At 45.9% G+C, this 26,370-nt stretch overlaps 1 protein-coding gene across 1 annotated transcript; it reads left to right on the top strand.

The window, feature by feature from the left end:
* Positions 1 to 15,472: 15,472 nt before the first annotated feature.
* On the top strand, positions 15,473 to 22,556 carry LOC311316386 (amyloid beta A4 precursor protein-binding family B member 1-interacting protein-like; the record flags this gene model as incomplete). The annotated part of the gene is made up of 11 exons (XM_084447227.1): positions 15,473 to 15,532; positions 16,535 to 16,619; positions 17,688 to 17,869; positions 18,277 to 18,354; positions 18,512 to 18,671; positions 18,823 to 18,944; positions 19,070 to 19,144; positions 19,301 to 19,444; positions 20,130 to 20,240; positions 21,873 to 21,971; positions 22,425 to 22,556. The coding sequence occupies 11 exons, from the start codon at positions 15,473 to 15,475 to the stop codon at positions 22,554 to 22,556; spliced, it is 1,248 nt and encodes a 415-aa protein (XP_084303353.1).
* Between the last annotated feature and the right edge of the window lie 3,814 nt (positions 22,557 to 26,370).

Here is a 26,370-nt window from a genome sequence, read left to right as displayed (position 1 = left end):
GGTGGCGAGTGGCGGACCACGCGTCTGATATACGTTATTACTCCCCGGGGAGAGATTTGAAGCAGGTCTCTCGGCCAGGAATAGAAACCGCTGCCAGGAAGCTGCTGGTGCTTGGTGACCAGGCGTGTCCAGGGGAGACCAAGCCAGGTCAAGTGCCGTTCATGCGTAAAACCATTCGGAACCATTCGGCATCGTCATCCAGTTTAGAGATGACCGGCAGAGAACAGTCATAATACTGTAATAATAGTCAATTAAAACAGAAAACAGTTTTAAAATTTAATAGGGGCTTTTATTTTTTTACAAAGAGAGGTAAAAAAAATAACTATGAATGACGCTTTAGATGGGGGTGTGGGTGTGTGTGGTTAAGGGAGTAGGGGTGTGTGGGGCGAGATCTTAGTTCTGAATCTGAATTAGAGTGCACAGAAAACGCTCGTAAAACCAGAGATAAAACTCGGCTCTGTTTAATGCACACTTTATTAAAGCTGTCTTATTTATCCCACCTCCTCCCTGATATCCCCCTCTTCTCTCTCTCCTCACCCCTCCTCCTTCTCCTCCTTCTCCTCCTCCTAATCCCCCTCTTCTGTCCCTCTGCCCCATGTGGCTCTTGTTAAGGCCTGAACCCCCATGATGCATCTGAAACTCAACCACAAATGAACGTTTCCTGTGCTTTCTTTCTTTTTCATGACAAATATCACAGCCCCCCGTAATAGTACCTCTCTCTCCCTCTCTCCCTCTCCCTCTCCCTCTCCTTCTCTCTCACTCTCAGCCCCCCCTCCTCACAAACACAAACCACACACACATGATGACTTTGGAGTCAGATATAGGCTGTACTTGCTCTAATGAGTCTAGGGAGTGGTTCTGAATCTTTCTGATGGACACAGTCACTGTCAGCACTGCGCCATAGTGTCCCAAGATGTCCAGCAGATGGCGGCAGAGTGCACCGTACTTGGATTTTGTGGACTGATTTGGGCTTGGCTCACCCTAAGTGGGTTCACCTGTTTGGTTGCTGATTGCATGCACCTGTATTTAAGAGGTGTCTGTGTTTTGCCATGCATTCGAGCCTCATATGTTTCTAGGAGACTCCTGTACCTTTGTTACCCTTTGTGGGACCTTCTTTTGGATTAAAGCAAGTTTGTTTTTGGCTCCTATGCTCAGCGTCCTGTACTTAAACTCAGTACTCTTAAGTTAGCATCGTGACAGTAGGCTCGAATCCTCAACATGAGTTTAACAGGCGCTGAAGGAGCGGACATCAGCCTATCCCAAGTGCTCGGAGCTTTGAAGACCCAAGGATCCTCAATCCAGCGGATCCAGACCTGGATAACACAGCAAATGCATCAACAGAACCCCCCAGGCGGCAAGACATTCCTTCAGAAACCGGAGCGGTATGATGGCATCCCAGAGACCTGTCAGGGATTTTTGACTCAATGTGACCTGTTTTTTGTTATGCAGCCAGATCAGTTCCCCTCAGAAAGAGCTAAGGTCGCTTTTATGATTTCTCTGCTCTCAGGTAAAGCTCTAGTGTGGGCTACTGCCCTGTGGGAGGCTAGTTCCCCACTTTGTGCTAATGCAGCAGAGTTCTCTAAAGCACTACGCCAGGTTTTCAACCATCCTGTGAGTGGCAGAGAAGCAGCACGCCGCATCAGCACGCTCCACCAAGGGGCCAGAGCCGTTTCTGAGTATGCTATAGAATTCCGCACCTTGGCAGCTGAGAGAATGATGAGTGGAAGACTGCATTTAGCACCCCTAGTGGACATTATGAATACTATGTGATGCCGTTTGGTCTGACTAATGCACCCGCTGTGTTCCAAGCCTTTTTAAACGACGTGCTCAGAGACTTCCTCAACCGCAGTGTGTTTGTTTACCTCGATGATGTGCTCATCTTCTCCAAGTCCCTTACAGAACATCGTCAGCACGTCCGGCAGGTCCTACAGCGGTTACTGGACAATCAGCTGTTTGTCAAACTAGAGAAGTGTGAGTTCCATGTTACACGCACCTCCTTTTTGGGGTATGTCATCTCCCCTGACGGTGTGATCATGGACCAATCCAGGGTGCAAGCAGTACTGGACTGGCCGGTTCCTACCACTCTCAAACAGGTACAACGTTTTGTGGGATTTGCTAACTTCTATCGTCGTTTCATCCGAGGTTTCAGCTCCATTGTAGCACCCATCACAGCAGTGACCCGCGGAGCACCGACCAAACTCAGATGGACCCCAGAGGCACAAGCGGCATTCGAGCACCTCAAGGCTCAGTTCACGTCGGCTCCCCTGCTGAGGCATCCTGACCCTACCCTACCGTTTGTATTGGAGGTGGACGCGTCCGGTTCTGGAGTTGGAGCCGTGCTTTCCCAGAAGTCAGGTATGGACAATAAGACTCACCCGTGTGCCTTTTTCTCTCGCAAGCTCAGTGACGCTGAAAGGAACTACGACGCCGGTGACAGGGAGCTGTTGGCCATCCTACGGGCGCTTGAGGAATGGAGACACTGGCTAGAAGGAGCACGCCACCCATTCACTGTCATCACGGATCATAAAAACCTCCAGTACATCCGTGGAGCCAAACGCCTGAACCCCCGACAAGCCAGGTGGGCTCTGTTTTTCACCCGATTCAGGTTTATCATCACGTTTCGCCCCGGAACCAAGAACGCCAAGGCTGATGCCTTATCACGACAGTATGACATTGATGTTACTGACCCTGTCCCCGAGTGCATCATTCCCCCCAGCTGTGTGGTGGGACAGGTGACGCTTGCCCTGGAGGACGCCATCCGGCGTGCGCAAGAGGAGGATCCGGGTCCTGGTGGAGTACCCCTGGGCCATCTGTATGTCCCACTCAACGCCCGCTCTGATGTTCTACAGTGGGGGCATGACTCACCAGTGACGGGGCATCCGGGGACTGCCCGCACGGTAGAGCTAGTTAGCCGCCACTTTTGGTGGCCGCGCATGAGAAGCGACATTGAGGAATATGTCCACGCATGTACAGTCTGTGCTACACAGAAGTCAGGGAACCAAGCCCCGGCAGGCCTGCTTCACCCCCTGCCGGTCCCATATCGACCATGGTCCCACATTTCGATGGATTTCATCACAGGCCTACCACCTTCTGATGGCAACACTGTGATTTTTGTAATCGTGGACCGGTTCTCTAAAGCTGCCCACTTTGTCCCTTTACCTAAGCTGCCTTCAGCGAAGGAAACCGCCGATGTGGTGGTCCGGGAGGTGGTGCGTTACCATGGCATCCCAAGTGACATTGTCTCTGATAGAGGCCCCCAATTCATGTCCAAGTATTGGTGTGCATTTTGGTCCTTGTTTGAAACATCTGTCAGTCTTTCTTCAGGCTATCATCCCGAGAGTAATGGACAGACGGAACGTGTGAACCAGGAACTGGAGAAATACTTGCGCTGTATGGTCTCATCCAATCCGGGTGCCTGGAGTCGGAAGCTGGTGTGGGCTGAAATCGCCCACAACCAACTGAGTGGGTCATCCACCGGTATGTCCCCTTTTGAGGTTCAGTATGGATTTGTCCCACCGTTTTTTCCCTCTCAACAGTCCGAGTCTGCGGTCCCCTCTGCGGATGCTGCTGTGGCCAGGTGCCGCCAGGCCTGGAAAAAGGCCCGTGCTGCGCTTACGCGCACCACCGAACGCCATCGAATCCAGGCCAATCGCAGGAGACGGCCTACCCCAACGTTCCGCCCTGGACATAAAGTGTGGCTCTCCACCAAGAACCTGCCTCTGCGCACAGCCACCAAGTTCACTCCCCGGTTCATCGGCCCGTTTCCTGTGGAGAGGAGGGTTAACCCGGTGGCTTACAAACTCAAACTTCCTAGGACTCTCCGGGTGAGACCGGTGTTCCATGTCTCCTTATTGAAACCTCTGTTCTCCTCACCCTTGTCCAGGCCTGCCCCGCTGCCGCCCCCTCCGCGGGTCATCGCTGGTGGCCCGGTCTACACCGTCCGGAGGCTGCTGGATTCCCGGCGGTGGGGGCGGGGCCTCCAGTACCTGATAGACTGGGAGGGCTACGGCCCGGAGGAGCGCTCATGGGTGCCCTCCCGGCACGTCCTGGATCCTGGCCTCATCCGCGCCTTTCACCGCGCCCACCCTCTCAAACCTGGCCCACCTGGAGGTGGTCGTCGGGAGGGGGGCACTGTCAGCACTGCGCCATAGTGTCCCAAGATGTCCAGCAGATGGCGGCAGAGTGCACCGTACTTGGATTTTGTGGACTGATTTGGGCTTGGCTCACCCTAAGTGGGTTCACCTGTTTGGTTGCTGATTGCATGCACCTGTATTTAAGAGGTGTCTGTGTTTTGCCATGCATTCGAGCCTCATATGTTTCTAGGAGACTCCTGTACCTTTGTTACCCTTTGTGGGACCTTCTTTTGGATTAAAGCAAGTTTGTTTTTGGCTCCTATGCTCAGCGTCCTGTACTTAAACTCAGTACTCTTAAGTTAGCATCGTGACAGTCACAGCGTCGCTCGTCAGCATCACTTCCATCCTCACGCCCCGACGTTCATTCTCAGGCCCTCCGACTTGCCGACGCACATGATGTAAGCGTCCAGGAACTATAAGACAGTTGGAGTGCCAGTAAAGCTCTCAGGATTAACAAAGACCCCAGCCGCGAAAATCACCGCCTGTTTCAGATGTGTCTGCATCCATCTGGCTAACGGTATCACAGCTTTTTCCACCCGACAACCAGGGTCTTGAAAAATATGTCTAATGGCCGATTGCCTGCCTGCCTTTGACACAGGCATAATCAGACCGAGTCTGTGTAGACTCAGACTGAGCACACAAACGCACACTAGCATGCAAACAATGCACATGTGCGCTTTTCACGCACCTACATAACACTTCACACACACCAAACTTTCACTTTTATTGCGTTGTATAGTGCAGGGGTTTTCAAGAGTTTTTTGTCCCAGGGACCACCATCCTGACTAAGAAGCAACCTGCGGACCACTGTTTTGGGGGGTGGGGACAAGGGCTGAGATTAGGGTTGCCAACTTTCTCACTCCCAAATGAGGGACATTTTTTTGCCAGGCGCAGGCGTGGTGCGCGTGCCCACAATGATAGGACAGCAAGTTTTCATTCGCTATAGACCTGCTCATTTCACAATTTCACAGCACAAACAACTGCTTAGCTGTGGGGGTTACAGTAACCATATTCCAAAGACACCAAAAAGCATTGAGCATTAACCAGCCTTTCTCAAACTTATTTGTCCAAGATCCTAGTAATGGATGGACCTCTGTTTTTTTGTTGTTGTTGTTGTTTCTTAGATGGGACGTTGGTTGGTGACGGATTCTATCGTCACTGGCAGAGCACACACAGGCTACCAAGAATCGATCGCTATTTCGTTAGTCAACTGCACTACATTTGATATGGATGGATCTGATTATTCACTAACAATAAATCGTAAATGGAAATGAAAACAAATTAATAAATAAATGAATAAAATAAATAAAATAAAAAATTGACACGGACCACTTGCAATGCCCTCGCGGATCACCAGGGGGCCGCTGACCACCGGTCGAAAACCCCGGGTATAGTGCATATGAGGAGCCAGAACCCAAGCATTCTACTCTCGTATACTTATATGACAGAAGGATGTAACAATAAAGAAGTCTTAAATCTTGACCACTTCTCATGAACACTGCATCATCCAGATACGCCACTGTCTGGCGCGGGTGGGCGGTATTAATACTGAGGAGTGAGTTTAACCAATTCAGCTCGGTTACACACACACACACACGTATGTACGTGTACTGTACGTGTCGACATCAATTCTGGAGAGACAAGGCAAGGATATGTAGCTACTGTTTAAGAAGCAAGGTCTCTATGACGCCTGAGTCTCTCAAGCCTGGTCCATCCATACACACACACACATGCATGAAGCAGCACTGTGGTAATGATTTTACTGTTAACTGACTATAGTGTCGATGTAACAAATGAAACCCATCAATAAAGGATTAATTTATCTTAGTCTGGACCTTTAGACGAGAGCAGGTAAGAAGGAAAGGGCACAAGGAGAGGAGTCCAGGAGGAGACAAGGAGAGGAAGCATAGACAGTTGGCCACCAGACACGGCCCAGGTCCTTTCAGACAAGGTTGTGTGGTCTGGGTGCACTTCCTCTAAGAACAGGAAGTGGAACACACACTCACACACACACTCAGACCTAGTGTAACTGTACAGGGTCTCTCAGACCCTAGTGTGACTGTACAGGTTCTCTCTCTCTCTCTTTTTTTTTTTTTTCTTTCTCTCTCTCTGATCAACCTATCCACTCTAGGACATCTGACTGGCTGGCCTGGAAGACAGTAGAGGTAAGATTTCTGGATATGACATACTGGTTGTCTGTATCTCAGGGCTTGGATGAACTCTTGTTGAGCGTGTGTGTCTTTGGGAAGCTGAGTCGACTTTCTGCATCTTAGGGGAAACTTTGAAAGGGCTGAGGGCTGTTATTCTGTGGTTTCCATGCATTGCCATCATGAGATGCTGTTTCACACACCTGCATGCTGAAGAAATGCTCTTACTACACACTACGCACAAAACACAACAACTAATCCTCCTGCCCCTATAGATATTGACACAGAGGTGACAGAGTCACAGAGCTGTTCAAGTCTGAAGCCTCTGGTTGTACGGTAGCATTTCCTGCTTTCCATATCGTGTGGTGTTTGATGAGCTCTATGAACAACCAGGACAGAACAAGAAGCTGTCTGTTCAGGAGCAGAGCAGTACCGCAGGTTTAGGGTTAAATACTTGAGCAGCCACATCACACTTGGTAGGAGAGATAGACACAATAAACACATGTGTACTCATACGGCAGCCAGTGATCACTGATGCCTTCAATTAAAACAAAGGGCCCCCAACCACAAAACAACTGAACACATGTTGAGTTACTGGAGAAGCCATCGCCTACAGAGGGACTGCTTCTTTCTCTAAATTACTTTTCATTCATACTGTTGGTTATAGCTTCTCTGTCTGTCTGTCTGTCTGTCTGTCTATCTGTCCGTCTGTGGGCCTGTCTGTCTGTCTTTCTGTCTGTGGACCTGTCTGTCTGTGGGCCTGTATGTCTGTCTGTCTGTGGGCCTGTCTGTCTGTGGGCCTGTCTGTCTGTCTGTGGGCCTGTCTGTCTGTCTGTCTGTGGGCCTGTCTGCCTGTCTGTGGGCCTGTCTGTCTGTGGGCCTGTCTGTCTGTCTGTGGGTATCTCTGTGGGTTGTATCTATGATGAGCTTTTTCACAAAGAGCTGTGGCTGTGTACTGCTCTGTCCTGCATGGTTTGCTGTACATGTGTCTATTTACATTAGATGTCTGTTGAAGATAAGCAGATGATACCATGTTTAGCTAAAACCCATATGGTATAAATAGATAGATAGCGAGACGAATTGACAAAAGAAGCAGAGAGAGAGAGAGAGAAGAGACCAGTGAGAGAGACTAGGGGTTGAGGGGTGTCTGGTGATTGGAAGGGGTGTTGTTGTTTTCATCTAAAAGAGACCCCCAAAGAGAGACCCCCAAAGAGAGACCACTTCGTGAGGTAGATTGGAGGTTTGCAGGGTATAGTGGAGAGTATTGTGGAGACGGATATTATTGCATGGTATTGTGGAGACTGCAAAGCGATCTATGAGAGAGATGTTCTCAAAATACATAGAAGCCCATGTCTTCTTGATGGCAGAATCATGACATTCAATTTGTCCACTTTCATCTAAAAATTTACAGAATTCCAGCCTCTCTCCTCCCTTCTTCCTCATCAGAGATTTATTGGATGAACTGTTTATTTCTACACATGAACACATGCAGGTGATAGAGAGAGAGGGGGAGATAGAGGTGAGGAGGAGAGAGAGAATGAGAGAGAAAGGAGAAGAGAGAGGATGGATTTGGATGACGAAACGGTGACGTGGCTCCTGGAGGTGTGCCCGGATATATAGCCCGGGTGACCTTTCACTCAGTCTCGGGGTGGTAAAAGGATAGCCCCTCGGCCCCGAGCCTGGGGGGGAAAGGACAATAACAACCAACCCAAATGAAGAAGAAATAGAAGAAGAAAGGAAAAGAGAGAGATGAGAGAGAGATGGAAGCGAGGGAAAGAGAGATGAGAGACAGAAAGGGAGAACGAGGCAGGGAGAGAGAGGTTTACTGTAACTTAAAAAACAGTTTGCATATGCATCTTTGAAATTCTCTATCATGATGTCAGTGTTAATAATGTTAAGTTGCAACTCTCCGTGTGCAGTATTTAACTACGGCTTCAGCACTGCTGAACAGAGATAGCATGTCTTCCATATGCTTGGTTGGTCTCCACATGATATGTGGGCTTCATACAGTATATGATAATGTGGTCCAGGAGGCACAGAAGAGATAGAGCAGAGAGGGGAGAGAGAGCAGAGAGGGGAGAGAGCCTTTTAACATTTTCTGTTGACACTTGTCTATCTGTGAAAGACAAGAAGTGTCTGAATGACATCATCAGGGTGTGCTCTTAGGAGTCCAGCTTAAGGACCTCTGCTCTCTTTGGAAAACACGGGTGGTCCAGAAAGCAGACAGAATATTATCCCACCCTGATCGTGTACTGGGCAGTGAATTTGTAATCATGCCCTCAGGTCGGTGGTATTATGTGCCGGTGCGGAAAACAAACCGCTTTTATCCCGTCTACCATAAGGCTGCTAAATGCACAATTTCAGAATGAACTGCAAATTATTTTGCTGTGAATTATTGTGAACTGTGAACTTACTGTGAACTGTGAATGATTTTGCATCCCGCCCTGCTGTGCTGTCACTGGTTGTGGTTTTGCTGAAGTGATGATGCTTGACTGTGGCTGTTAACTGTTGTATTGTTTATCTCTTTTGTCGTATTGTATTTTTGTTGCTATGGACAGGTTGACTGTAGAAATGAATTGCCCTTCTGGGACTAATAAAGTATTCTGAATCTGAATCTGAGAGCAGAGAGAGGAGAGAGAGCAGAGAGTGGAGAGAGCAGAGAGAGGAGAGAGAGAGCAGAGAGACAGGAGAGAAAGCAAAGAGAGGAGAGACAGCAGAGAGAAGAGAGAACAGAGAGAGAGGAGAGAGAGCAGAGAGAACAGAGAGAGCAGAGAGAGAGCGGAGAGAGAGGAGAGAGAACAGAGAGAACAGAGAGAGGAGAGAGCAGAGAGAGGAGAGTGAACAGAGAGAAGAGAGAACAGAGAGAGGAGAGAACAGAGAGAGGAGAGACAGCAGAGAGAACAGAGAGATCAGAGAGAGGAGAGTTGGCTCAAAAGGGTGAACAGCTTTTTTTCTTCTTCCCTCTGGGGAATTAATTGGCGTCACAGGGATCAGCATGTATATATCCTCCCCTTCTTTCTCATGTATGTGAAGCACATTGCGTTGTCTCTGTGTATGAAATGTGCTACATAAATAAAGTTTGATTGATTGAAAAGAGGGAGGCAGAGAGACTGGGGACCTCCTTTCTGACAAACCATGAGTTAGGAGGCAGGGAGTGGTGTTGACCTAGCTCTGGAGCACAGCTAGCTCTGGCATGAGGCAGCTAGCTAGATCTGCCCCATATGGAACAACTCAGCGGCCATAACCTGAAAAGGCATCACTCAATAACCCCAGCGCCTGACAGCTCTGGGGTATCAGAGACTCAATTCAATATGCTTTATTGGCATGAATGTCATGTGAACAGTATTACCAAAGCGTCAAGAATACAATTCAATAACTACATGAGAAAAATTAAAAGCTGTCCTATTATGCTAATTTTCAACAATTTAATATAAGTGTTTGCTAGCCTGGACCATCCATACTCGATGCCACTGTGACAAATTTAATTGTCCCCTCTCCCTGACTAAACATGATAGCGTTAGTGCCCATGTAATTATCTTGACGGTTGCATGCTGTTACCTCTAGCTACATTCGCTAGCTAGACACCACCAGGCTATATGACACCATTCAATAAAAACAATAAAAGCTAGATTCTGTAGCAAAAGGAGAATCCAATGATGTCCACTTCTATACATTTGATCATTTTTAATGACCGCTTGATGAACTAGAAGTCTACCAATTTCATTCCACCAACACTACTCTAACATATGATGAGACGAGCATCCGGGTTGAGGCAAAAGGGGAGTTTGTTTGTGTTAGATAGCTAGCATTAGTACTATATACATAATTACTTACATCTTATAATTTCCATGGACAGTTAGTATTACTTGATCATTCAGAATTTATCTGAAAATCCTGCATTGTACTGACTCAGGTTGGAAAAGCAATTTGGCAAAAAAAATGGCTAGCACACACTGCCAGTGTTTTGCCAATTTCAGCGGGAACGTTGCCATCAAAAACAAAATTATCCACTTGGCTTTGCTGTCCTTTGAGCTTGGGGGACAATCTGCTTAGTACTGTACATCCAAGAACAGAGCCTTTTCCGTGCGAAGACATTATGCTAGCTAGCAGGGTCCCCGAACATGACGTAGAGTGACACAGGAGATTTGAATGGCTTGCAGGGACTGACTTTTTTTCTAATGTTTTCTTTTCGGCTGACCACAACAAAATGATTGGGTTGTTTCATTTCATACTTTGTGTGTTAGTAGGCCCATCAGAGACTCAAATGTACATTTGAATGAAAAAGTTGTTTTTGCAAACTTGGACCCCTTTAAGTAGACTAACAGATAGATAGAAGAATAGGTCATAAAATAGGTCAATAAAGAGATAATTAACAATTTACAAATTTTCATTTTAATTAACAAAAATGATATATTCATACAAAATCAAATGTATCAAATGTCACTTGTAAAATAAATAAATACATAATGAACTTTGAACTGTTAAATTAACTTGAAAATAAATAAATAACAATAAGCAGTAGTAATTAACAGTAACGATTTGCATAAAAAATTATCATTAACACAGTAACAGATCATATGTATGTGTGTGCTTGTGTGCGTGCGTGTGTGTGTGTGTGTGTGTGTGTGTGTAAGAAAATATATAGGCCTAGGCCTACCATGAAAAAAAATCTATACATATACATAACATTAGTACAGTAACAGATGTATATGTGTGTGTGTGTGTGTGTGTGTGTGTGTGTGTGTGTGTGTGTGTGTGTGTGTGTGAGAGAGAGAGAGAGAATACACAGTATATGTGTGTGTTGTGTGTGTCTAGGTCACTCACTGTCCCTCAGGTTGTGGCATGCTGATACGTATTGGGCAGCCATACATGCCCTGTCTCCTTCTCCTAGGAGTATTTTTAATTTAGAGAGATCATTAAGCTCTTTAAAGTCTGGAATAACATACAGTAGTTGAACTTGTTGAAGTAGTTGTTTCTAATTTCACTGAATTTGTTACAGTGTACTATGTTACAGTGAACTGTAGGAGGAAGTGCATCTCTGTCTCTACTGTACCTCACCTGTCGAACAGTGACCGCAGACTCTCTCCTCTGTTGGTAGTCAGGATGTCTTGTTTCGTGCTTTCTCTATGGCTGGACTGTGGTCACTCAGTCTGTATCTGGTCAAGATATGTCTCTGCTTTATGTCTCTGACAGTGAAGAGGTACTCTGCCAATTTATATTCATGGTTTAGGGCCAGATAGCAATTAAGTTTGTTTTGTGTTTTGGTTTGAGTCATCCAATGTTCCAGAGTGGCGTCTTTTGGTTGATTCTGATTAGTGGTTGTGAAGCAGTGCTGGTCTGATGTTGAGGTTGTACAGTATTTGGTGTTCTGTGATCAGTAAGTCTTAGGACCAGCTGACAGACTCTTTTAGGAGTTCAGCTCTTGGGTTTGTAGTGCCTGAGATCTCAGCGTGTCTTGGGGGCTCAATTTGAGATGAGATCGTGAGATCTTGTGAGATCTGGGCTTCTTTTGGAATATCATAATTTTAGATTTGTTGTCAGGGCCCAGTTCTGACAGTACTGGTCCAGGAGGTCCAGGTGCTGCTGTAGTCCTTGTTGTGTGGGTGACAGCAGCACCAGGTCATCAGCATACAGCAGAAATTTTACTTCCTTATTGTTAAGGGTTAGTTCAGGGATTCTAGATTGCTCCAACAGTATTTCCAAGTCATTAATATAGATGTTAAAAATGGTTGGAGACAAACTATTGCCCTGAAAAATACCTCTCCCTTGAGTGAAGACATCTGTTGTTTTATTGCCAATTTTAACTCCACACTTATTACTGACATTGACTTAATGATGTCATAAACCTTACCCCCTACCCCCTACACCAATTTGGAGAATTTTATAATACAATCCCTCTTGCCAAATAGAATCAAAAGCCTTTTTAAAATCAATTAAACATGCAAAAATACTACCCTTGTTTTTTTGGTGTACGTGATGATTAGGGCGTGTCGGGCGCAAACTTGGTCAGTAGTGCGGTGATTTGGTAAAAAGCCAATTTGCCCTTTACTGACGGCCCCTAGGCTCTGGAATGCCCTACCCCAGGACCTGAGAGCCTCAACTTCTGAGAACTCTTTTAAAAAAACTCTTGAAGACCCACCTGTTCAGACAGGCTTTAGGCGATCTGTAGCCCAACTATTGACTGCCCCCCCCTCCCCCCATGTTGTCATGATTTTTGCCTATGTGAACTGTATGTTTATTTTAATTCTCCACTGTAAAGCACTCTGTGCACTCGTGCTGAGAAGAGCGCTCTATAAATAAAGTTTTACTTACTTACTGTACTTACTTACTCCGGATATTGTGCTCCATAAGAAAGGCCAGCATCCGGGCATTGATCATGCTGCAAAACACCTTCCTTCCCCAGATTACTGCTCTCACAGATGCCTCGGTAGTTGTTAGGGTCCAATTTATCTCCACTCTTATGTATTGGGAAAATAAGCCCCTGGCTCCAGATCTCAGGAAAGCAGCCTAATTGAAGAAGGAGATTGAACAACTTAGTCTCGGCGCAGGGCTGCTGTGTTTCAGCATAGCTGTCCTTATTCCGTCAACTCCACATGCTTTGCCAGATTTATGCTTTTTGATGTTGTTTTCTAGTTCTTCCATTGTGATTGGGTAATCAAGGGGGTTCTAATTATTTTTAATTGTCGATTCAAGGATTGTCAGTTTTTCTCTAATTGGTTTATGTTCATGGCTGAAATTGTTAAGTGAAATTTGCTCATATAGTTTTTCAAAATAATCTTTCCACATGTTTCCATTTTGTGGGGCCAGGTTGTCTGTTTTGTTGCTCAAGTTGTTTCATCTCTCCCAGAACTGATTTTGAATAACGGACTCCTCAATCTCTATTAGTTTCTGATATATTTGTCGCAGGTCTTGTTTTGTAGTTGACAGTGTTTTAGGTTGAGTACCGTCTTAGTTTTGTTCTGATATTTATGCAGTCCTTATCGCAGTCCATCATACCACTGTTTCTGTGTCAGTTTCTGTTTAGATGCAGAGCTGGTTTTACTAAGACCTGCCTTACTGGCTGATTTATCATAGATATCATTTATTTTTGTAACAGCCATGTTTAACTGGTTTGGTTGAAACTGTACAGAGAGGAAAGTGTTAATTAGATTGGTGATTTCAGGTGAAGTGGTTACATTTTTAAAGAGAACCTCAGAAGTCCATTCATATTGATTTTGTATTGTACTGTATATAATTTGCATAATTTGCACCAAGTACAGATGGTTTTATGTATACATTTATCTGGCAATGATCTGATAGTGGGGTCTGTGGTCTGACAGTAAATGCACTGATGAGGGAAGGTTCCATGTCAGTGATGGCGTAGTCGACTACACTAGTCCCAAGAGCTGAACGGTAGGGGAACCTTCCCAGACAGTCCCCTTCCATCCTGCCATTAAGCACATACAGACCTAAGGAGCGAAGAGATGCACCAGCTCTTTCCCCATCTTGTTCACAACGTGGTCTTGATTGTGTCGGTGGCTGGTTGTGGGGGTGAGGTGTAGAGAACACTGCCCAAAGATGTGGCTGTTTCCAGCAGGATCTACAGTGCTGTGTCAGGCTCACATCCTGTTCTGCCATTTAAATCTCCCACCAACAGGACATTACCCCGGGCCTGGAAATGTCAGATCTCTTTATGGAGATTTTCTAAAAAGTGTTCCTCGTAATAGGGTGACTCAAGGGGGGGGGGGGTGTACTGTAGGCTGCACATAAATACAGATCATTATTATTATCATCCAGTGTGGATGATGATGTTGTCAGGGTCAGCCAGGCGGTCATGGCAGAGGATGGAGGGCTTTGTCAGGGTTAGGACACCAGAACTTCCCCACCCTGTGACGAGGGAACAACTTACTGTGCTCTATAAATAGGAATTTGCCATTGGAGCCAATGAGGATCGCAGATTTAGGGATCTGGTGACGGTGTGGTCTCTGTTCCCTTGTGATTGGCTTTACTCTGGCTGGGCAGGGGTCTGTGTGAGGCTGGAGGGGGAGGGGGCTGTGTGAGGCTGGAGGGGCAGGGGGCTGTATGAGGCTGGAGGGGCAGGGGGCTGTGTGAGCCTGGAGGGGGGGGGGGCTGTGTGAGGCTGGAGGGGGAGGGGGCTGTGTGAGGCTGGAGGGGCAGGGGTCTGTGTGAGGCTGGAGGGGGAGTGGGCTGTGTGAGGCTGGAGGGAGAGAGGGATGTGTGAGGCTGGAGGGGCAGGGGGCTGTGTGAGGCTGGAGGGGGAGGGGGCTGTGTGAGGCTGGAGGGGGAGGGTTGTCCAGTGGGAGGCTGGAGGGGCAGGGGGCTGTGTGAGGCTGGAGGGGGAGGGGGCTGTGTGAGGCTGGAGGGGGAGGGGGCTGTGTGAGGCTGGAGGGGCAGGGGGCTGTGTGAGGCTGGAGGGGGAGGGGGCTGTGTGAGGCTGGAGGGGGAGGGTTGTCCAGTGGGAGGCTGGGTCTTCTGGTCTGTGGTGCTGCCAGTCTGCTGGGGTCAGTCAGTGGAGGACTCAGACTAATTTCTCTATCACATGTATGGTGGGCTATAATGTCATGTGAATCAGTGTTGTACTTGTGTAGACTTAGTTTTATGTAAGCTAAAATGAAAAAAATGTTTCACCTGAAGAGTGTCTGCTCTGTAGTGTATCTACAGTAGTGTACCTGCATGTGATTGTTGTGTCTGTGTACAGTATGGCTTATGCAAACCAACAGTGAGTCTATTACTCTCTCTGCTGTGGAGTGGAGTGTACTAGTCTACAGTATCTGTATCTGCTGTGTGGATGGTTACCTGTCTATCTGTATCTGCTGTGTGGATGATTTACCTGTCTATCTGTATCTGCTGTGTGGATGGTTACCTGTCTATCTGTATCTGCTGTGTGGATGGTTACCTGTCTATCTGTATCTGCTGTGTGGATGATTTACCTGTCTATCTGTATCTGCTGTGTGGATGGTTTACCTGTCTATCTGTATCTGCTGTGTGGATGGTTTACCTGTCTATCTGTATCTGTTGTGTGGATGGTTTACCTGTCTATCTGTATCTGCTGTGTGGTGTAATAGTCTGTATTTATCTCCTGTGTAGTGTACTTGTCTGTCCGTACCTGCTGTGCGATGTACAGTACCTGTCTGTCCCTACCTGCTGTGTATTATACAGTCTACCTGACTGTGTTTGTTGTGTTTTTGCCAGATGGATGACATAGACGCCATGTTCACTGACTTGCTGGGGGAGTTGGACCTCCTCACACAGGTGGGTGGAGCTTTATCTCTCAACTACATCTCCCATGATGCTTCAGTAGGGGTGTGACAGGTATCGGCCACGAGATATTGTCATATGAAAAACATGTTGAGATGAAAAATTGTCTCACGGAATAAATAAATAAATAAATAAATAATATATTATATATTTTTAAAAGTGACTTTACATACCCAGAAAAGCGCAGTACAAATTTGATGTATTATTATTATTATTATTATTATTATTATTATTATTATTATTATTATTATTATTATTATTATTATTATTATTATAATATTCTTCTTCTTCTTCTACTTCTTCTTATTATTATTATTATTATTATTAATGTCAATATTAATATTAATATCAATATTCATAGTATATTGTTATTATTATAGTATTATGATTGTTATTATTATTATTATTATTATTATTATTATTATCATAGGACTGGCTGCAAATGAGCCACTATCACCTACTAACTCGTGCCCTCGTCTGTTCAAACATAGCACTGAAAAAGACGAGAGAATGCAGATCAGTGCTTTTATTAGATCATATATGTCCTTATATTGCGAGTTATAAAACAGAAAAAAATGAACTATAGGGCAAATAACAGCAATTTAGCATTTTGTGTCTTTCAAAATTAAATATTATTTTTCCAGTCATGCCAGATATACTCATCATTCAAGTTTTGTTAACAATATTGTTATAATATCGTATCGCTATTGTGAAATCAATATTGTGTATCATATCGTGATCCGAGTGTATCGTCGTACCCCTATGCTTCAGCCATTCTGACTGTAGGCTTACTGTATCTTTCACTTCAGTCATTTTGATGACATCATAGAGATGAATGTAGCCCGACTTCACCGTCCTGATCCCGTGATCTCACATCCTGTTTCTCTCCTCTTGCGAATTGTGTCTGGCGATGCCAGGCTAAAGATGACGATGACAAATACTTGATACTCTTGTGATTCTCTCTCTCTCTCTCTCTCTCTCTCTCTCTCTCCACAGAGTATAGAGTCAGAAGTGGAGCCACCAGACTCCTCCAGTTCCCAGAGAGACGCCATCCACTCCATCGGATACACAGACCTGAATGGTGAGAGACAGACGATAGGCTTAAAGCACGCTCCAAGATTTTCAACATTTAGCTTGTTTTGTACTAATCTGGGAAGTATAGCATGCAGAGGTCATGCTATACTTCATGCTATACTATGCTATACATGCTATACTTAACCCATCAGAATGGGTTAACCATTAGCCTAAATGTTGTAAATTTATACAGTAAATGTATTACTTACAACTGCTACTGTAGCCTATAATCAGGACGTACTGTGTTTCATTTGAGGTGCAGAATTACCTACTGTTTCACTATACTTAAGTCCTTAACTCATATTTTTAGACTTTAGGGCTTAGACCAAATACCTGTGAGCAGTGGTCTTCAACTGTGTTTGTCCCAGGGACCACCATCCTGACTAAGAAGCAACCTGCGGAAGCAACTGTTTTGGGGGGTGGGGACAAGGGCTGAGATTAGGGTTGCCAACTTTCTCACTCCCAAATGAGGGACATTTTTTTGCCAGGTGCAGGCGTGGTGCGCGTGCCCACAATGATAGGACAGGAAGTTTTCATTCGCTATAGACCTGCTCATTTCACAATTTCACAGCACAAACAACTGCTTAGCTGTGGGGGTTACAGTAAGTTACTGTAAGTAACCATATTCCAAAGACACCAAAAAGCATTGAGCATAAACCAGCCTTTCTCAAACTTATTTGTCCCAGATCCTAGTAATGGATGGACCTCTGGTTGTTTTTTTGTTTTGTTTTTTTCTTAGATGTGACGTTGGTTAGTGACAGATTCTATCGTCATTGGCAGAGCACACACAGGCTACCAAGAATCGATCGCTATTTGTAATTCAAATAGTAGGAGTCAACTGCACTAAATTTGACATATTTGGATGGATTTGATTATTCACAAACAAGAAATCGTAAATGGAAATGAAAATGAATGAATAAATGAATAAAAAATAATTAAAAAATTAAAAATGGTCACGGACCACATGCAATGCCCTCGTGGACCACCAGGGGGGCGCGGACCACCGGTTAAAAACCCCGGCCTGTGAGTAAGGAACTTAAACTGCCCTCTCGCCTCCCATGCTCCTTCGTGGCAGAATCTCTGAGTGAGCTGGATGACGGTGACCTGGACGTGCTGGTGGCTGACCTGGGATCAGAACTGGCTTCTGCTGAGGACAGGATCACCTCAGGCAGACTGACCAATGGACCCATCCCTCCCCCCTCCACCGCCAGCACCACCCCGTCACCAGCGCTGCCCCTCTCCCCAGGGGCACCAAAGGTACTTCTCCTTCCATCCATGTCCAGACCCGTGGAACATCCCCTGCTGTCGATGTGGAGACTGTATCTGTAGTCAGGAACTGGTGCAGATGACATGTGATGACGTGTCTTCAGAGACCCCCGTAGACCTCCCTCTCTCAGCTGTGCCATAGTTCCTGTATATGACTGGATTTCCATGCGTCACAGGCTCCATCCTTACTCGCCCCTCTCTGGGTTAGATTTGAGGTCCTCTGATATGCATGACACATGACACATGACCAACGCTAATAAACACTGCTTTAGCCAGCTACACTACATTCTCAGCAATTCGATGGCGTGGGTGGGTTGTCCAGTTCAACTCGGTCACACATAGCATTCCAGAACGGGCGTTTCTGCACTCACCCCTCTTGCCTCGTTCTCTCCTCCCAGGCCAGGACCGAGGCTCAGGCCAAGGCTGACAAGATCAAGCTGGCTCTGGAGAAGCTCAGAGAAGCTAAAATTAAGAAGGTGAGGAGTTCTGAGGAGAAGAGATTCAGATTCTATAAATTTGAAGACTCTCAGATCCTTTAACCAGGTCATGATCAATCATAGCTGCTTTGGCATCATTGCTATGCGTGTACAGTATGTGTGTGTGCGTGTGTGTGTGCGTGTGTGTGTCTCCTAGCTGGTGGTGAAAGTGCTGATGGAGGACAGCAGCTCTAAGACTCTGATGGTGGACGGGAGGCAGACGGTCAGGGATGTTCTGGACAGCCTGTTTGAGAAGACCCACTGTGACCGCGGCCTGGACTGGAGCCTGTGTGAGACCAACCCTGAGCTGCAGACTGGTGAGACCTACACACACACACACACACACACACACACACACGCACGCACTCATACACACACCATTACTGAGCTGTAGACTAGTGACACACACGCGAAAGCAAACGCACATGCACACACACACATCATGTTTTGGTTCTTGCTGTCTTCTAGAGCGTGGGTTTGAGGACCATGAGAACCTGGTAGAACTTCTGTTGACCTGGACCAGAGACAGCAGTAACACACTCCTCTTTCTCAGGAGACCGAGCAAGTACGCTCTCTTCAAAGACCCACAGGTGAGGAGGAGAGGAGAGGAAGGGAGGGGAAGAGAGGAGAGGGGGGGAGAGGCAGGGGGAAGGAGAGGAGAACAGTGCCATCTCAAGGTAAAACTGGCATCCTGGGTGGTGTCCATCTCTTCCAGGAGTTCTACTTGTGGAGAAAGAACCAGCAGTTCCTGAACAACATCAAAGATCGACAGAAGGAGCTCCTGTTTAAGGTCAGCTACAATATCACACAGCTGACCAAGGACTCTGACAAACAGCTCACTATGGCCTAGCAAAAGCTGAGATTGCAAGCGATTTTCCTAAACCACCTTAGGAAGTTAATCAGGTGTGTGTAACAGGTGAACAAAGTGGGAATCTGCCCCCTGCAGGAGAACTTTGAGGGTGCATCTCTGATCGTGCCAGACCTGGAGGGCCTGCTGTACCTGAAGGAGAACGGCAAGAAGTCATGGAAACGCCGCTACTTCCTGCTCCGAGCCTCCGGAATCTATTATGTACCTAAAGGAAAGACCAAGGTACACATTAAGTATTATTCTAACAATAGGAAATACCATTGAGAATCAGGAAGAACTAGCTGGCAGTATAGCTAGCTAGCTAGCTAGTTAGTGAGTTAGTTAGTTTGTTAGTTGCCACAACCTGAGGGACAGTGAGTGACCTAGACACACACAGCACATGCACATTCACACACAGCACACACATATATTCTCACACACACATACATCTGTTACTATACTAATGTTATGTATATGTATATATGTATCTTTCTTTCATGGTATATATTTTATATAAATGTCACTCATGTTTATGTTATAATATTATTTACACATACACTTACACACACACACACACACACACACACACACACACACACATGCAGGCACACAATCACATACATATCTCCACACACACACACACACACACACACACACATACACACACACATACAGTACATCTGTTATCATTTACTATGCATATCTTCACTGTTAATTACTACTGCTTATTGTTATTTCTACTATTTATTTGTATTTATTTTCAATCTACATACATTTTAGAAAGCTTTAGAAACACAGATGAGCAATTTGTCATGCTAATAAAGCTAAAAAGGTTAGTTAGTTAGTTAGTTAGTTAGTTAGTTTGTTAGTTAGTGTAGCTAGCTAGATAGGTTAGTTTGTGTTTGATCACACTCTTCTCCTCTGACAGATGTCTACAGACCTGGCCTGCTTCATCCAATTTGACCGAGTCAACATCTACACCACCTCCAACTACAGACAGAGATACAGAGCACCTACAGACCACTGCTTCATCCTAAAGGTACTGACACTAAAGATACAAATACAGACTCAGATACAGCATCATCCTCAAAGTCGCTTACTTTGATACCGCATGTATCAAAGCAAGCTATCATACACACAGACCACCAAACACAAATACTCTAAGTCATTATTGTTGAAATGAGTCTCTTCTTCTTTTCATGTATAGGATTTTTAGATGTGATGTGTGTGTGTGAGAGAGAGAGAGAGAGAGAGAGAGAGAGAGAGCGAAGAGATGGAGAGAGAGAGGGGGGGGGGAGGGGGTTATGGTTAATAATGTGATATGTTTAAAGGTGTTTCAAGATGCCACAGAACTTTAGCATCACCCATTGACCTTATTCTCACAGCCGCCATTTTGGTCAAGTCTGATGTAATGCGGTGGTTGGTGGATGATGTAAAGTTTTCTTGGTTTGCTTCAGTCTCAAAAAGAAGTACTGGAAACTGTAAGAGTCTGATGCAAAAGTTTTACTGCTGGGCTCAGAGTTGATACAGCAATAAACTGAGTAGAGAATCCAACTGCACTGAGTCCCCCGAGCGCCACCTTTTATAGTCACATCTCTAAATCACGTTTCTGAAACCCCCCGTGGATATTTTTTTGAAACAGTTGACCTCCGGTGGACATCTTTTAGAACCAGTTTTACAAACATAGCTCTCAATTCTCACCCTTTAATGACGTCATGTGCTTCAACATAGCTTGTTTACGCCATCTCTATCATCTTTCCCTTTTAACAGCCTGTCCTAACCTTGGTCGGGTTTTCTGATCTTTTCCTACTTCTTATCTCCCGTCCACTGCCCTTTTTCTTAGATGATCTCATCTGACCTCTGCAGGTGTTCAGCTCTACAACCCAGGTCAACCACTATTCAAACTGGATCTGAGATGACCAGTTTAATCAACATAATGAGATGATTAATGAAAATAATTACGTGTTGGGTTGGTGGTTCGCTGTGCTGCCCATAGATATGAACACGTGGTGCTGCCTCCCCTCCCAGAAGTTCAGGAAGTGAAGACAGAACCGAGTGTGAGAGAGTTGAGTATGACAGTGGTTCCCATGGTAACGGTTGACAGGAGAGGAAGTGACATGGATGTGTTAGCCGACTTAGCTAACACATCCTGTTAGCTAATTTCACAGGCATCTATGTAAGTGTAGCAATGGCTAATCTCACACACTTTATAAAACAGTCATCGCAGGGGATAGAGCAGTGCAGTGCAGGTCATACATCTTATTCTAAAACACAGACTTCCGCTCATGAATGCGTTTCATGGCTGTGTACGTGCACATATGCGTGCAAGCAGGACTCTGTGACCTTCCCACGTCGAAATCTGGCCGTTTCAACCTCCCCCATTGACAATGAATTTTTGGATCCTGACTTGAACCCAAGTCGGTGGAGTTTTGCGTAATCCTGGTCCAAGTAATGAATGGCAGTTCATTTTGCTTCTCTCGAGGCCTGCTGAATGTTAACATGCTGCCCCTTGCTGGCTATGTGATGAAGTGCTATGTGAAGATAGAGGCAGTCAACAGTGACTGTGGGCTCCTGAACCCCAGCCTCCCCTCTCCTGACCTCTACCCTCTACACTCCTAAACCCCTAAACTCCTGAGCCTGACCTCTTCTCTCCTGACCCCCAACCTCCCAGCACCCCCGGATCCAGAAGGAGTCCCCACACGTCCATTTCCTGTGCTGTGATGATGAACCCACCCTCCAGCTCTGGGTCAGCTCCATCCGCGTAGCCAAGGTCAGAACCATACATCAGCATTATACTTTTTTTTTTTTTTTTTTACAAATCAGCATTATTATTTTTACACATCAGTCTTATATGGGCGCTTAACTCAAACATGTCCTCCATTCTTACCCATCAAATAATTCTATTTTTACACTATTGTATATGGTATATAGATCAAAAACATATCAACGGAGACTTTGAGTGAAGTGTTTAAGACAATTCTTTCACTGTGGTGTGTGTGTGTGTGTGTGTGTGTATGTGTGCGTGCAAGCGTGTGTGTGTGCGTGCGTGTGTGTCTGACTGTGTGTGTTTGTGTGTGTGAGCACGCGTGTGTGTGTGCATGCGTGTGTGTGTGTGTGAGTGTGCGTCTGGCTGTGTGTGTGTGTGTGTGTGCATGTGTGTGCGTGTGTGTGTGTCTGGCTGTGTGTATGTGTGTGTGTGTGTGTGTGCCTGGCTGTGTTGTAGTATGGGACCAGCCTGTATGAGAGCTACAAGGCAGCCCTGAAGAGAGCCTCGTCCCTCAGCTCTACCCTGTCCCTGACCAGCCTCCCACATGCCCAGGAACCCTCCACACCCTCCACTCAGCACAGACAGTGAGGCTGGAGCACACACACACACACACACACAAAAACACCAATACATATACACACACACACACACACACACAGAAATACACCAATACACACACACACACACACACACACACACAAATACACCAATACACACACACAAATACACCAATACATACACACACACACACACGCATGCACGCACGCACGCACGCACGCACGCACTTCCTAGCAACAGGGAGAGCCAATGTGGAGCCCTCTCAGGCCTGTCAATCAACCCCCATCTTCTCTGCTTCCTTTCAAGCCCCGCCCCCTGCCCAGGACAACAACCAACCAGTGCCGCCCCCAGACTTTATCCCCCCTCCCCCTCCTGGCTGGAGTTCTGAAGATGTGTAATGGGTCTCAGTCCACATCAGGAGCACCTGTTTGACAGCCCAGGGTAGCCCACACAGAAGGAGTTTATAAGCTGTGATGACAATCAGCATGGCCTGGGGCCTATTGTGTATATATCTCTCAATATTTCCCATCGAGTTTTGGAATGATGCATCACATTATTTGCGGAGAAAAGCAAGTACAAAAATCAGGTGTAAATGAAAAAGGGTGTATCCACAATGATAAATGAAGCCCCTGGAGTGCACAGCTTAGCTCGACTGCTAACTGCGGTAAACGCTACGTTGGTGTAACTTCCTTTTTCAGTACGGCGGCTGCCTCCGGCCACAGATAGGCTGTTGCTCACTTAACAGCATGCAATGTTGAGAGCTCATTGAAGCTTTGTGTCCCATAGGGGATGAAGAGAAGTCACATAACAGAACCCTGTCAAAAAAAACAGAACACTGTTTCTCTGTTAATGTCTTAATTTATAAGGATTTTTTTATTTTTTATTTAACAGAAAAATACTATAATTAATACAAATATTAATTAATTTTCAAACTATGGGCACCATTGGGGGGGTAGTACCTTTGGGGCCCATCTCAACCGTAGTGACTGGATGCTGCCTGTCAGCCATATCATCCAGTTTGGAGGTGGGGAGGAAGAGGAGTAGGAAGAAGAGGATGAGGAGGAAGATGGGAGGTAGAAGAGGAGAATGAGGAAGAAGCTTGGTTGGAGTGCGCACCCTGGGGGTGATATGTAGGCCTCTTCTGGGTGAAAGGTGTGTCAGAAGCCTATGACAGGGTTAATAGGATGGAAGGTTAGCGGGCTTTGATCTGTGTCTAGCTGGATGTAGTGTCAGATTTTTATCTAATTTATAGGTCCGTGATCATGGTTATTATCGCCATCATAAACTGCTGTGCTGTTGATAGACAATGACAATAAAGAGATTATGTTGACTTAAGTCCATGTTTACTAGATCCCCAGTGCTGTATTCTGGTTCTGAACACAAACTAACATCACCCTGACCTCAACAAAACAGACAGTGTTGCTTTCAGAAAGCTGTTTATTACAAAAGGACTGTACATAAATTTCAATTAACACATTATAATATATACAAACCAAGAGAGGAAAGAAGACTCTTTTTCTGTTCCCATGGAGATACAAGATACAGATCACTTTTCACGTTTCATAGAAGAAAAAACATCAAAGAAAGGCGTCCCTAGGAGACGTGAAGCCCTGAAATGCTAAATGCTGAAGTGATAAACATTACAAAGTTCTACACGCGAGTGTTCGTCTCTCATGATGTGGCGAGGAAAAGCATATAAATAATTCAGATATGAACCGCTAGTAAACCTTCCCAGCAGTCTTAGACAGAACAGTTCAAAACAATGCAAATCACAAGCTAGAAATGCTTCGGTTACAAAAAGTTGTTTTGTCACAAAAGTGACTTGAGTGTGATGGAAAAATACAATCATCAGTTGGCTGCTGGGTGGTACGTTAGTGGTGGAAGGTTCCAGAACAAAGAGTGGTGTGATGAGCTGCTTCTACACAGCGCTGACACTGAGCTTCGGTACTGACCACTGACAAGAGCTTCAGTACTGACCACACACAGCACTGACAGAGCTTCAGTACTGACCACATATCACTGACACAGAGCTTCAGTTCTGACCACAGACAGCACTGACACAGAGCTTCAGTACTGACAGAGCTTCAGTACTGACCACACAGAGCTTCAGTACTGACCACATAGCACTGACACAGAGCTTCAGTACTGACCACACACAGCACTGACAGAGCTTCAGTACTGACCACATAGCACTGACCACACAGAGCTTCAGTACTGACCACACACAGCACTGAGCTTCAGTACTGACCAGACATACAGCACTGAAACAGAGCTTCAGTACTGACCACACACAGCACTGACACAGAGCTTCAGTACTGACCACACATAGCTTCAGTACTGACCACATAGCACTGACAGAGCTTCAGTACTGACCACATAGCACTGACCACACAGAGCTTCAGTACTGACCACACACAGCACTGAGCTTCAGTACTGACCAGACATACAGCACTGACACAGAGCTTCAGTACTGACCACACACAGCACTGACACAGAGCTTCAGTACTGACCACACAGAGCTTCAGTACTGACCACATAGCACTGACAGAGCTTCAGTACTGACCACATAGCACTGACCACACAGAGCTTCAGTACTGACCACACACAGCACTGAGCTTCAGTACTAACCAGACATACAGCACTGACACAGAGCTTCAGTACTGACCACACACAGCGCTGACAGAGCTTCAGTACTGACCAGGTCGACACTGTTGTTGAAACAGACACAAGGTTTCAGTACTGAACAGGTTAATTTTACATTTTAATCATTTAGCCGACACTTTTATCTCTTGATCAGACAGAGTTTCAGTAATGACCACGTTCAGTCTGTAGGTCAGACTGACACAGAGCTTCAGTACTGACCACGTTCAGTCTGTTGAGTCATAAAAACAGCGTACTGAATTATTCATGTGTGGCACACAGAATTATCGAGGAGACCAATCACAGACCAGAAGTGAACGCGGCGTATAATCCTAACTGGAGTACATCTCAGAGCACACTGCTGAGTCTACATTCACTAGAGTAGAAACGATTGAGTTACAGGCTACAATCAAGAGCTTGAACGTTCACTCTCCTCACAAAACCGCAGGAGACAGTCCAGACTGGACCTGGTCAGAGGCAGCACCCCCTGGCCCCGGGGTTGGGCTCCCAGGGTACGTTGAGGTTCTCCTGAAAGGTGGGGATGGTTCTCCAGCACCAGAGGAAAGCACCTTACCAGATGAACCTTGACTAGTCTTGCATAGCCAGACCTACCTCTACACTTCGTTTACGCTGTGCCAGCACCGGAGACAGGTCTGGCTGGACATATTACCATTCTGCAATAGGGGATGGAAAAAACGCAGTATTTCTTTAAACCAATCGCAGTCGTCTTGGGCGGAGCCAGCCTCGGACGCAGCGATGGTGCTCTTGCAAAATAGTCTGGATCGAATCTGATTGGTGCTGAGAGAATCTCTCATCCCGAATCAGATTAATTTGCGTCGCCAGACTCGCCACTGGTTGGGCAGTGTGACAACGAATAACAAGGTTTATTGCCAAAACCTACATCCGTTGAGTCAGACTAAACCTTGACAGACTGCAGAGCTCAGCAGAGCGGTAGTCTCAACTGTTTTGTGACACTGCTGGATGGCTTGAATGGAGACATGTGGTGTAGCAGCTGAAGCCGTGGGTGTTAAGTTTATCAACGCTATTAATAACCACTCAGTGCAGCTGCTCCCTTCCAATGGGGAAACATGATGATCATATAAAAGTACGGTAATCATTCATCAATAATCAGTCTGGTCTTCACAGCTGCTATGGGAAGCAGCATCATGGAACCTCTGCTACAGTGGCTGGACAACATAACGAT

This window comes from Borostomias antarcticus, assembly GCF_949987555.1.
Source record: "Borostomias antarcticus genome assembly, chromosome: 12".
Taxonomy (NCBI): domain Eukaryota; kingdom Metazoa; phylum Chordata; class Actinopteri; order Stomiiformes; family Stomiidae; genus Borostomias; species Borostomias antarcticus.
The sequence above is the reverse complement of the archived record's forward strand: the minus strand, read 5'-3'. Positions and strand labels throughout refer to the sequence as shown.